The sequence below is a fragment of the Vigna radiata genome, chromosome 7 (assembly GCF_000741045.1).
Source record: "Vigna radiata var. radiata cultivar VC1973A chromosome 7, Vradiata_ver6, whole genome shotgun sequence".
In the NCBI taxonomy this organism is placed as follows: domain Eukaryota; kingdom Viridiplantae; phylum Streptophyta; class Magnoliopsida; order Fabales; family Fabaceae; genus Vigna; species Vigna radiata.
Genome location: NC_028357.1, coordinates 22,608,564 through 22,621,815, shown reverse-complemented (window position 1 = coordinate 22,621,815; position 13,252 = coordinate 22,608,564). Strand labels below are relative to the sequence as shown.

At 36.0% G+C, this 13,252-nt stretch overlaps 1 protein-coding gene across 1 annotated transcript; it reads right to left on the bottom strand.

The window, feature by feature from the left end:
- Window positions 1-217: 217 nt before the first annotated feature.
- Window positions 218-1,792, bottom strand: LOC106766187. The gene is made up of 3 exons (XM_014650938.1): window positions 1,161-1,792; window positions 808-947; window positions 218-714 (listed from the first exon to the last, which is right to left on the bottom strand). The coding sequence occupies exons 1-3, from the start codon at window positions 1,790-1,792 to the stop codon at window positions 218-220; spliced, it is 1,269 nt and encodes a 422-aa protein (XP_014506424.1).
- Window positions 1,793-13,252: the final 11,460 nt, after the last annotated feature.

Below are 13,252 nucleotides of genomic sequence, written 5' to 3'. Positions count from 1 at the left end.
ACAAACCTATATCCATTCGTACCTTTTCGTTGTCTTTTGTCTTCCTCGCAACATTCATCATAGTATTGAAGATGTTGTTAAAGAAAGTTTTTTCAATGTGCATGAAATCAAGATTATGCCTTAACAAATTATCCTTCCAATAGGGTAGATCCCAAACGATGCTTCTTTTCGTCCAATTATGCCACTGACCGTATCCATCAATTCTTGGTGCACCATTTTAAGTTATTTTAGGATAACCCCTGATTCTATTCCAAACTTCTGCTCCCGTCAGATATGGTGGTGCATCATTCATCTCCACTTCCCCCTTCTTGAAAGAATTTCTATTCCTCCTAAAGGCATGGTCATTCGGTAAAAACATCTGATGGGAGTCAAACCAGGAATTTTTTGCCCCATGATATAATCTAAAAGCCTTTGTATACTCCATGCAATATGGACATGCTAGTTTACCACGAGTGCTCAAGCCGGACAACATACCATAAGCAGGAAAAACATTAATTGTCCACATCAGCATGGCCCTCAAAATAAAGTTTTGTTTCCTTGAAATATCATACGTTAAGACACTCGTCCACAACTTCTTCAATTCGTCTATCAAGGGCTCTAAGTAAACATCTATGCCAACCTTTGGATTGAATGGCCCAGGAATGAGACATGTCAAGAACATGTAAGGTTTAGACATGCAGATTTCTGGAGGAAGATTGTAAGGGGTAACAATAACTAGCCAACACAAATATGGTATTTTTTATGCCTGTACACATGGGTTAAAACCGTCAGAGCATAAACCGAGTCGTACATTGTTTGGCTCGATACCAAAGTGAGGATATACTCTATCAAAGTGCTTCCAAGCCTCTCCATCACATGGATGACGCAAAACACCATTCGTCGACCTGTTCTCATAATGCCATGTCATGTGTCCTACAGTTTGTGTTGAGGCATACGTTCTTTGTAGTCTAGGAATTAATGGCAAATAGAACATTGATTTCACAGGAACTTCTTTTGTAGTAGTTGCTCCCGCCTTACGTGGTTGATATCTTGGCTTTCCAGAAATTTTGCATTCAAGCAACGCGCCATCATTCTTATCATATTCATTATCATAGAAAAGCATGCAACCATCCACGCAACAATCAATCCTCTATGATTGTAATCCCAACTTTGATACACACTTTTTTGCATCGTAGTATGATTTAGGCAAACTTGATTTGATGGGTGTTCCATCCAGAACCATTTTTGCAATAAAATCTAAGCATTGGTTAGGAATATTCCAATTTGACTTGCAAGCTAATAGCCTGACACACATTGATAATTTCGAGTCTGATGCTCCTTCATACAATGGCTTGTTTGCATCCAACAAAAGATTATAAAACCTTTGTGTTTCTTCATTCGGAGCCTCTTCAATGNTATCTGAAGTAGATGCTTGGCACGACTCATTTTGCCTAAGAGCATCATGCACCATAAATTGGTTAATTGGACCACCTTCCGTCTCTACACCCATCACACTTTCATGATTTTGTACATCATCTTCTGGCATTCTTTCCCCATGATCCTCCCAAATAAAATAATTAGGCTTGAAACCCACCCTGTAGAGGTGAACCTTGACAACTCTTTCGTTCAGAATCTTTGTACAATCGCACTTTAAACATGGACATCGAAGACCCCCATCTCTGCGATAACGTTCTTGTTCACAAGCTTTACTTATAAACTCTTCAACACCCAATACAAAAGACTCTTTCAAAGCACCTCTTCCTCTATGACACCTATCATACATCCACGAACGATTTGGTGGGGCACGATCCATGTTCTGTACATAAACCGATCTGTACATAAACCGATTACAAATCAATTAGCCAATGCTTAATACAGTCTCTATATTACGACACATGCCCTATCAATGGCTTCGTAAAGAATAACCTAAATTAATTTAGGTCTTCTTCTCTCCATCTTACAATGTTTTTCTACATGTGTCTATCTTACTATTTTTTTTTTGTGCATGTAAATCACTATGTACAATATTGTTTTAAGCTTTCAATATAGAAGGGGTTTCACTATGGGAACTTGTTCTAAGACAGGGTTCAATCATCACAATAGTATATCAAAATTACACAGTCTTAAAGTATATTCATGTTATATGCTTGAATGTAAATAAAGTCTATCAATGACATAGGTATGCATTATATATAAGTTCAATTGTCAATACTCTTACCTTGTGTCTGGAAAACTTACTTGAGAAATTAACAACCAATTAAAGAAACCCAAAGCTACAACCAATTCAAAACAACTAATTAAAAACTTACTTGAAAACTTACTTGAGAAACTAAAAGCAACCAATTGACGGCCACTTGTTTTTACATGAAGTTATAGTTTAAGGACATTTTTCTATTTCAGTTTACATAAAAACATGCAATATAGAAATGTAAAAGAGGATATTTAATCTTATAGCTTTATAAGGGAATTTAGACAAACCTTAGTTGATCAAGAGCTCTATTTGATGGTAATCTGCATAATATATATAAATATATATTATTTTTCAGGAATTAAACTTTTAGTGGTCTATCATTTTTTTTCATTAAATATATACAAAACCCAGCCAGTATTAACTCTTTTCAAATTGGGACGGGTTTAGAAGTGACTTCTTAAAGATAAATAAATAAATTACATAGACCAACAACACTATAATTTATAAGTAGCATCATTAATCAGAAAATTGTGTTTATCATATCACAACTCATTTTAGGCCACACATGTAAAATGCCAAAACTTATTGATGCCCTAAAAAATTTTAAGTCAGAAATGGAAACAATTATGAAGTTAAGATATTTTAAGAATGTTCCATCAGGTTTGGCTTATACTTACTGAGGGACCATACTGAAAGGAATTTCATAAAATGGCTACTTAAGATAGTTATCTCCAATTGTTTAAAGCACAGTTCAGAACTTTGGGTTTATGTATGTAGCATGTTCATACTAGAATTTTTAAATAGAATACCCTGGCCTTGGCCTTGCATTATTAGGACTCAAATGTTGAGTCTGACTTTTAATTTTCTCTACAAAGGGAGCCAGGATCACCTATTTAAATATGGAATATATTGTGCTGATTCTCTCAGTTATCACTGCACCTATTAGTTATCTAATCAAGCTCTCACTGTTCCTATTAGTTATCTAATCAAGAAAAGTATTTATTGGAATATTTTAAGAAAAGCATAATTTGCTTAACGAAGAGCAGATGAAGATCTGATAATCTTATTTAAACAGAAACATTACAATTTATAAAACTTAAGAATAACTTCCCACTAACAACATGGTTCTAGAAATAAACCATGAAAATAGGGATAAAAAATCAACTAAAATTGACTCATTAAAACTAGAAAAGCAATAACAACTAAAAATAACAAATTCTGAATGTAGACAAGTTTCAGTCCCGCAGCATTTTCCAAACAGTATCAACTAACAATAGCTGAATAACTAACCTAGGACATCCTTACACACTAACAACGGAGCATTCAACTTAAGGTGGAAGATCTCCTTGTACATGGTATTTTGATTGGTTCCTTTAGTATGATTAACTATCAAGATACCTGGTGTTCTCTAGAATTAGTAACTACCAACCACAATCAAGAAGATATTAAAACATAAAAACAAAATGCCACTTGAAAAAAATTAGGAGTTATATAGCAAGGTAAAATGCTTTAAGTATATAGTAATAACCAAATACCTTGGCAGGTAAATTTATAGATGCTTCCCCTGAAGATGTGCTAGGGGCTAACTTTTTAGATCTCTTTTGGCCTTTTTGTAACATAAAAGCAAATTTAAGAAAGTGAGTCACATTATAACAACATAAAATTGTAAACGAAATAAAAACAATATATTACACCAGGTTAGGATTCAAAGAGCCTATATAATACACGACAACCATGGATATCTATTTCATTGGAAGTAATTATTTTCATTGATCCATCCCTTGAATTAATATTTTTGTCACAACCAAAAAAGGTTAAAAAAATAAGGATTGGATTCCAACAAGCATTTAATCGAACTGCTATTTACAGGTGTTACTATTTGAGGTGATGGATTGTCTTCAGGTGGAACCTGTACTAGCTAATGCAAGATGAATCAAGTGAAACATTAATTTCTTTATTTTTTACTACTTCAGCTGGATCTGTTTTTGAATATCAAATGCCAAAACAGCTAAGCATGCTCATCCAATTATTCTAAATATGTATAACTTTATCCATGATTGATAATTACTTCTATGATTATATTACCACCTTGATTTCACTAAACATGAGCTTTACTATTTCAGAATTTTAGTTTCAATATTTATCTATCAGTACACAAAGGAGTTTGTCAGACATAATGTTCTCTTTTTCTTCATACTTTACCTCATTATGGTTGTTTGATAATTAGGAACCAAGAGTAATCAATTAATGGCTAACTATTATGTAGTCAAATTCATAATCTTTGAAGAATCTAAAATATTATTCCAGCATATACGTAAGCAACAAAAAGACTAACAAGATTATTTGTGGATTAGATTCATTATTTCAACATCCGTAAACAGTTGTTGGCAATTCCTACTCTACTCATAAGAATAGCTAGTATTTGCAATATATATTTTTTTCATTAAAGCCACATATGCAGAATAAAGTAAGACATAATATACTATCGGTGGAAATAACCAAAGTTGAATATGCAGAATAAACAAATACTCTTCCTAACCGCCTAATGGTAGTAGGGACAATGGGTATTGACTGTGACAGCAGTGGTTATCGTGATGGGCATTGAGGGTAGCAATAACCAAGATGACTTATTTAGTTACAATAATATCATATCAATCCCTTTAATCACAATCACAATATCATTGAACATTAACATAATATTAGGCATGAAAATCTTTACAACTATATCCCCTTAGGCAAGGATCATTACAACTACCTATTCATTTAATCTTGAAGGAATTATTGCCAAATACCAAACAGAAATGACTATTCTAACACATAATACCAAGCAATGTTTTAATATCATGATTATGGTTGAAACCTTATTTTCAGCAATGTTTTAATAAAGAAAGTAAAGCAGTGTTAATTTTTTCATAAAATGTTACAGGTGAAAAAGAAAACTCCAACCTGAGATATCAACATCTAAATGCTGTAATTTGTACTCTAATATTACAATCAAATATTTGATCTACCTCAACACAAAGCTTGCCCATAGTTGTTCTTCTTTCTTTCCATCTTGGCTTTCAATATATTCAATCCAAAACCCCGAATTATGTCAATGATGGGTTGGGATTACACCCTGCACCTAACAAACACACCAGCATTATTGTCTAACTAGTCAGGTAAAAAATCAGGCAGTCAAGTGACAATTATAATCTAGGAAGCTTACGATGAATTGAATAGAAGAGTGCAACGATGATCTGAAGAAAAACCCTTTCAACAAAAATTTGACCTCAAGGAGTCAACTTCAACCCAACCTCTGAAGTTGTAATTTTCTTTTGAAAATAAATCCACAACTGTGGCATCAATAGATACAATTCCCAGAAAAATGAGAAGCAATTAATGTTAACTCTTTATATTCTAAATAGATTGATAACGGTTGAAAAACTGTTATTTTTATACTTAATTTTGATATCAAATGCACCCTTGTTGACTTAGAAACTTGTTTTGACTCATGATTTTTCTTTAGTTTTGTGAATAAAAGAGTTGAGGACATGTTTTATGATTTTATCATTAAATTCCCTTGATTTTGTAGGTTTTTGGAATGAATTGAAAGAAAGGTTGAAGTACCAAGGGTTGCAGTGCAGAAAAATGAAATATAATGCAGAAAAGTCAACTAGTCAACCAGAAAAGTCAACCAATTGACCAGAATATTGACCAGAATGTTGACCAGAGCGTTGAGCGGTGGTTTTGGGTGCTGAACGGTTTTGAGACAAATCGCTGAGCGCCATTTTTGAGCGCTGAGCGGTTTGGACGTGGGCCTAGACCTCTTTTATGTTATTTTTATGATTTGTTTGGGCTTGGACTTGTTTCCTATTATTTTTATGGCCTATTTAAAGACCTAGACGCTCTAGAGAATGTATCTTTTGATGGCTTAGGCACAGAAACACACTTTTCACCCCTTTAGGGTAGATTTGGAGATGGTGACAGCTCTCCTTTTCTCCTTTTTAGGGTTTCTGTCTCTTCCATTCCATTACTCACCGAGTTTCTCCATGACGATGGAGAGCTAACCTTATTTGTTGCTGGGGAAAGATGTAACCTCTAAACTCTCTTATATTGAAATTCTTATTTAATTTATATGCTTGCATATGCTTGATTTATCAATTGCTGGATTCCTTACCTGTATTTAATGCTTTTATCGTTTAACTCATTCGGTAAATGTTGTTTGTCTTTATTGATATGGGAACGTACAGTAATGTCATGAACTGGGGGAATTCCCTGATTATGCTAATATCGCCTAGGAATAGGGGTAGGACGATCAATTGTATTTTGCTTCTGTTTATCATGCATTATTAGTTACTAGGGGAGGCTAGGAATAGCAAGCCGGTAATTAGTAATAGGCTGTTTTTGCCAAGGAATTGGGTTAAGGGTAGACCAAGAAAGTTTGCATGGCAATATGATAAATAAACGAATTAAATAAGAAGAGTAAATATATGAGAGTGATTGGGTGAAATATGAACCCTAGCAACAAATCCATCTCATATTATCAACATCATCCATCCACTTTTGTGTTTAACCTCAATTGATCAAATTGCAATCATGTTTATGTTTCCCTACTTATTCAGAAAACCCCAAAATATTGTTCTTATAGTCTTGATTGGTTAAGCAAAAGCACAACAGTTTAGTGCCATGAGTCTCTTGGGAAAACGATACTTGGACTTACCATTTATTATTACTTGATACGATCTGGTACACTTGCCAGAGTGTTAACAAGTTTTTGGCTCCGTTGCCGGGGACTCGTGGTATAACTATTCTCTGTGTGTGATTCTTAACCGATTAGAGTTTCTATCTTTCTTTTTATCTATCTTTCTGTTTTTTTTTCTTTCTGTTTTTATTTTTCTATCTTTATTAAAAAAATAATAAAAAATAAAATAAAATAAACGAAAAAAATATATCTTTTTATTTTTTTATTTTTTTGTTTTTATCTTTCTGTTTGTTTAAAAAAATGAAAATAAAATAAGATAATATATTTTCCTTATTATTCTCCTTATTCTTCTCCTCATTCTTCTCCTCATTTCTCCATCTTTCTATCTTTCTCCTTATTCTTCTCCTCATTTTTCTCCTTATCTTTCCATCTTCTATCTTTCTATCTTTCTATCTATTTTCTTTTCTATTTTATTTTTATCTTTTTATCTTTATCTTTCTAAAAAAACAAAAATTAAAATTAAAAAAAGTTTATATCTTTTACTGTTTTTATTTTTTGGGCTAATTTTGTGCTCTACTGTAGTGTTCTTTAGTGTGTACAGATAAGATTTGTACCAGGAGCACAAGATCATCAGGAGGTAGATAAGGAAGGAGAATTGGTTCACCAACACCCTGATGTGAAAAGTGACAAACCCAAACCTGGCACACCAATGAAATTTCAAAATAGGTTATGGGTTGTCAAGACTATTAAAGCAAACAGAGCGCGCTCTTGAAATTGAGAATCCTTAGAGTTGGTGACAAGGAAATTTTCGAGATTTTGTTGGTTTCATGAAGGAAGAACGCCAACATAGAATATCAACACCTACTAATGGGTGTTTGGGCTTTATCGGGTCAAGCTAATGACGTTAAAGAAGCGCTTGCTGGGAGGAAACCCAGTTTCTAACCCCCTTTTTGAATTTTTTGTTTCTTTTATTTTATTTTATTTTATTATTTTTAGGTTAAATGCTGCTTCCGATGGCAGTGATGATAACATCTACTGATGGATGCTTCTACAACATCTACTGATGGATGTTAGGTGAATTGGTGTCTACTGATGGATGCCAATGAAGATAAGAAAGATTAGCATCTACTGATGGATGCTATATGGTTAGACATCTACTGATGGATGTCACTAACAACATTTACTGATGAATGCCACTGGGATAAAATCTACTGAGGGATGCTAGAAGATTTAGGTATCTACTGAAGGATACGGGAAGGTACACCTACTGATGGGTGACGGTAAGTTTTGCACCTACTGATGGGTGCTAGAAAGGTTTGGGTCAGGCTCGTGACGTTAAACAAGCGCTACCTGGGAGGCAACCCAGTTTTCTAAACTTATCTTTTTAAATATGTTATATTTGCTTCTGTTTTTAGAATAGGTATTGATGTACTTGGTTGGACACTATATCTGATGCAATGGTTTGATATTGATATTTTTGCATGATGGGTATTGCTTGATGATGCTTTAATATTGTTAATGTTGAGAATGTGCACAATATGCTAATATATAGGTGGTGGTTCACAAGCTGTGTGAATAGATGCATTATGGTTTTGTGATTGTGATTATGAGGCTAAGTAGGGTATGTGATTGAATGATTGGAATAAGCTTGTGTGAGGTTTTTGAGCTCCAGAGTTCTTATTTATATATTTGCTATCTACTTGAAAGCATGAATGCAGGAAGTAATTCATACTAGGAGCAAGAAAAATCAACAACATCTTCTTGAAGGCTAGAGTGAAACCCAGAGGAAAAGGAGAACTCGAACTTCTAGAGAATTATTCCCTTCTCCGGAGATATTGTTTCAATCCTCACCAGAAGCATCCAACCAAAGCATAGAAGAGATGCCTAGGGGGGAAGTTCCTAGACGCACCCTAGCAGACGAATCTAATGTGGTTGGTCCTCAACACTTTAAAAATATTGTAATGTTGAGGAATAGTGCACTAAACATGGTGATGAATCTGGCGTTGATACACTTGGTGCAAAGCAACCAGTTTAAGGGACTGTCAAATGAAAGTTCATATGAACATCTCACCATATTCAATGAGATTTGTAACACGATGAAGATCAACGGAGTTTCGGATGATATAATCAAACTTAGCTTGTTTCCTTTCTCATTGGGAGGCAATGCTAAATTGTGGCTAAATTCTTTTCCCCAAGAAAGCCTTACAACATGGGAGACTGTGGTGTCAAAATTCTTGAATAAATATTTTCTACAGTCTAAAATCAACAAAGGAAAGATGGAGATTTCTTCTTTTAGGCAGGGCATGGAGGAAACCCTAGGTCAGGTGTGGGATAGATTTAAAAGCTTATTGAGAAAGACGCCTGTGCACGGTTTTGATGAGAAAACTTTAGTTCTCACGTTCCTTGGAGGTCTTGGTACATAGTCAAAGCTTATGCTAGATGCTTCAACTGGAGGTAATATCAAGAGAAAGACTATTGAGGAGGCCTGTGAGTTGATTGAAAGCATGGCGGCTAATGAGAATGAAACTCATAGTGAAAGGGGCATGACAGTGCTAAAGAGGGGAGTTCTTCAATTGCCTACTTAAGATGCATTGCCTGCACAGAACAAGCTTTTAACTAACAACTGGAGAATCTGGAAAGGACTATTGCTCAACTACCTAATGAATTGAAGAATGTTTCGCAGGTACAACAACAACTTTGTGATCGTTGTGGTGGTGACCATATTAATGGTCAATGTGCTTATCCAGAGGAGGCCCAAGAAAAAGAAGCAAATTACATGGGCAACCAGTTTTAATACCTCCAGGGTAACTTCAACCAAGGTAATTACAACCAAGGTTGGAAGAATCACTCTAGCATTGGGCAAAGTCAGAATAATCAAATTGGACAACCTGGAGGCTAATTTAATAAACCGCAGCAACCACTGTTATGGCAAAAGGTGGCTAATTTGGCGGATCATGTCAAAAGTCTTGATGAGAAATTTGATAAATTTATGAAGGTGTATGATTCCAACTGCAAAGGATATGACGCTGCCTTCAGGAATGTAGAGACGCAAATTGGTCAATTATCTAAAAGGGTGGAGGTCACAAAGAAACATCAATTTGGGGTTAATACTGAAGTTAACCCTGGAGAAGATTGTAAAGTTGTTGTAAGCATAGTTGAGGAAAAAGTGGAGAAAGAAATTGTAGAGTTAGAAAAGAGAGAGAGGAAAAAGAAGAAATATGTGAGGGGGAGAATAGAGAAGAAAAAGAGAAGAGGGAAGAGAAAAAAATAGAAAAAGATAAGATAGAAAAAGATAGAGATAAGAGATATCTTCCTTGCTTTATAAAAGAAGAGAGAAAAGAGAGTAAGTGTGAGCACTTTAGAGAGATTTTCAACCAAATGGATATTACTATGCCATCTGCTGAAGCATTGCATTAAATTCCTAACTATGCTAGGAGTACAAAGAAATATATTGGACATGAGATAGATAAAGTCATGGAGGAATTTTGCAGTGGCCCTTTGAAGAGAAAGCATCCTCCAAAAATGAAGGATCTAGGAGGCCCTACAATTCCTTGCACCATTGGGAATGTGAAGATAGGGAGAGCTTTACTTGATTCAGGGTCAAGTATTAATATGATGCCCCTATTTATGCTGAAGAGGATTGGTGGTTTAACATTGAAGCTAGCAAATATTTTTGTGGTTGTGGTGGATGGATCATTAAAGAAACGTTATGGTATGGTGGAGGATGTGGTTGTTCGTGTTGAAAGGCTGGAATTCCTGGTTGATTTTGTGGTGATGGATATGAAGGAGGATGATAAGGTCCCGGTAATTCTTGGAAGGTCGTTCATGAAGACGACTAAAGTGGTCATAAGTGTCCATGATAGGGTGATTATGCTTAAAGACGAAGAAGAAAAGGTGATCTACAATCTCTCCAAAGAGAAGCAGATGCGTTTTAAAAAGAAGGCTAAATATAGAGCTTCAAAGAAGGATGCAGCAGTTGAGTGGCCTGATCTACTGAAGTGGTCAACAAAGGTAATGATTGTGTTTTCATGCAGGTAAAGGAAGATGAAGAGGTTGACAAAGGAGGGACGGTCGACTTTGACTTGAAGGATGCATCATTCGAGCTTGGTACTTTGGTGAAATACAATAAAAAGCAGTGGGTGGTGAGAGGCTATAAGGAGAATGGAGTGATAGAGATTGAAACTTCATATTCTAGGAAAGTCAAGAAGGTGGACCGAAAGCAATTGATGTGAAGCAATTGATGTGTTGGTGTGATGAAGGCGAAGAAGACACCAACATGAAGGATGAGACATGAGCTTTATTGGGTCAAGCTAGTGACGTTAAAAGAGCGCTTGCTGGGAGGCACCCCAATGATTGTTGAACATTACTTTCTTTTGATTATTTTGGTTTTGTAATTTTTGGATTTTTGGTTAAACAATTTTTATTGGGTGGTATTCACTAAGGGATGTCAGGTTTATTTTGTATTCACTGAAGGATACAGGAAGGCACACCTACTAATGGATGTTGGTAAGGATTGCACTTACTAATAAGTGCTAGAAAGGTTTGGGTCAGGCTCGTGACGTTAAACAAGCTCTACTTGGGAAACAACCAGTTGATTGATTTATTTTTGCATGTTTAACTCTGTTCTAGTTACATATGTGAGTCAAGTGAGTGGGAATTACATGAAAATTAAATATTGAAAGTTGAATTTGAAGGATAAAGGGTGTGAAACATTTTGAAACAAAGAAAAAATTTGGGAAATGTAAATCGCGCACACCGCCGGGTGGTGTTATCCACCGTCGGGTAGTGTTATCCATCGCCGAGCGGTGGCGTCGCTGAGAGGTGTACGTCTTTTTAAAATAGGGTTATGTTCTTTGGCCCATTATTTGATTTTTCTACCCCTTAGGGCTCGCCTAAACACTCCCTACTGGATCCCCAACCTTCACTTCACTTTCAAACACTCTTTTAAAGATTTCCCAACACTTTTTCCATCATTCCCTCTCTTGAAAACCCAAAATCTACAAATTTTGAACTTTGTTCATCATCCAAGTTTGGGGTTTCTTGAGAGCATTGTATTTAGGCTTCATACATCATCAAAGTTTCAAGCATCTTGCACACATTTGAGGAGTCTCCACCCAAGTAAGTCATACATTGTTCTTTTGGGGCTTTAAAGATATGAACTTGATAGGAAAGTTTGTAGAAGCATGAGATTTTAGGGCTTTTGATTTCTATGCATGATTTGATGAAATTGGAATTTTTTGCACCGATTAAATTGTATGATTGATGCTTGGAACTGTGAAATTTGCATTTGGGTGGAGAATAGAAGCATATAGGGGAGTTTTGGCAAAACTGTCGCAACCACCGCAAGGCGGTGGCCTGGCAGTTTGATTTTGCTTGCTTTTTGGTTTGGCAGGTGGCGCTAAGGGGTCTTATTCAGCCCCCAACGATGATCAGTGATGAGATAGGACATGTTTTGGTTGTTTGCTAATGCTTAATGTGTGTTGCTTTAGTCTTTGGAATTATGTTTGATGCAGGAATGACTTCTTCATCAGGGAAGAGAGTGAAGACCATAGGTCGCAAGAGAAGAGAACCCGATATGTACTACTTTCACAGATTTTTGCACAAGAGGCATGAGCAGTATTTTCTCCTGGTCCAGGAGAGGTGTCATATAATGGAGAGAAAAGTAAGTTGAATCCTAAATTATGCTCCACAGTTTGGACAAAATTTGGAGGGAAGAAACTGGGAGAAGTTGGCTACATACCTTGCTCTTGCCAACATAGTTATGGTAAAGGAGTTTTATACGAATGCCAAGCCATTGGAGGGTTCTAACTTCACGGATTATATGAGTTATGTACGAGGTAAGGTGATTAAATATGACCCTAAGACCATCAACAGGTTCCTCAATGCAGAATGGGAAGGAGAGCAATGCCAGCATGAGTTAAATATGAGAGAAGACATTGACTTTGATGACATGGAACGAGTGCTTTGTGTGCTTGGAAGACGTTTCTACAGGAACCCTAGTGGAGCAACTATTCACATCAAGAGGGGTGATTTGACGCCCTTGGCACAGTATTGGATGGTTTTCACACATGCCAATGTGATTCCATGTTCCCATATTTCTAACATTAATGTCAAGAGGGCCCTGTTTATCTACTGTGTGCTGAGTGGTATGAACATCAACATTGGCCAGGTGATAGCCAATGAGATCAGGAGTTGTGCGGTGACTACCAACAATAAAGCACCATTGGGGCATCCATCTCTTAGCACATAGTTATGCCATGCAGCTGGGTGGATATGTTTACTCCACCTTTTGAGCGCCCTAGGAAGGCCATTGATGAGGCATCCATCTCTAAGCACATAGTTATGCCATGCAACTGGGTGGATATGTTTACTCCACCTTTTGAGAGCCATAGGAAGGC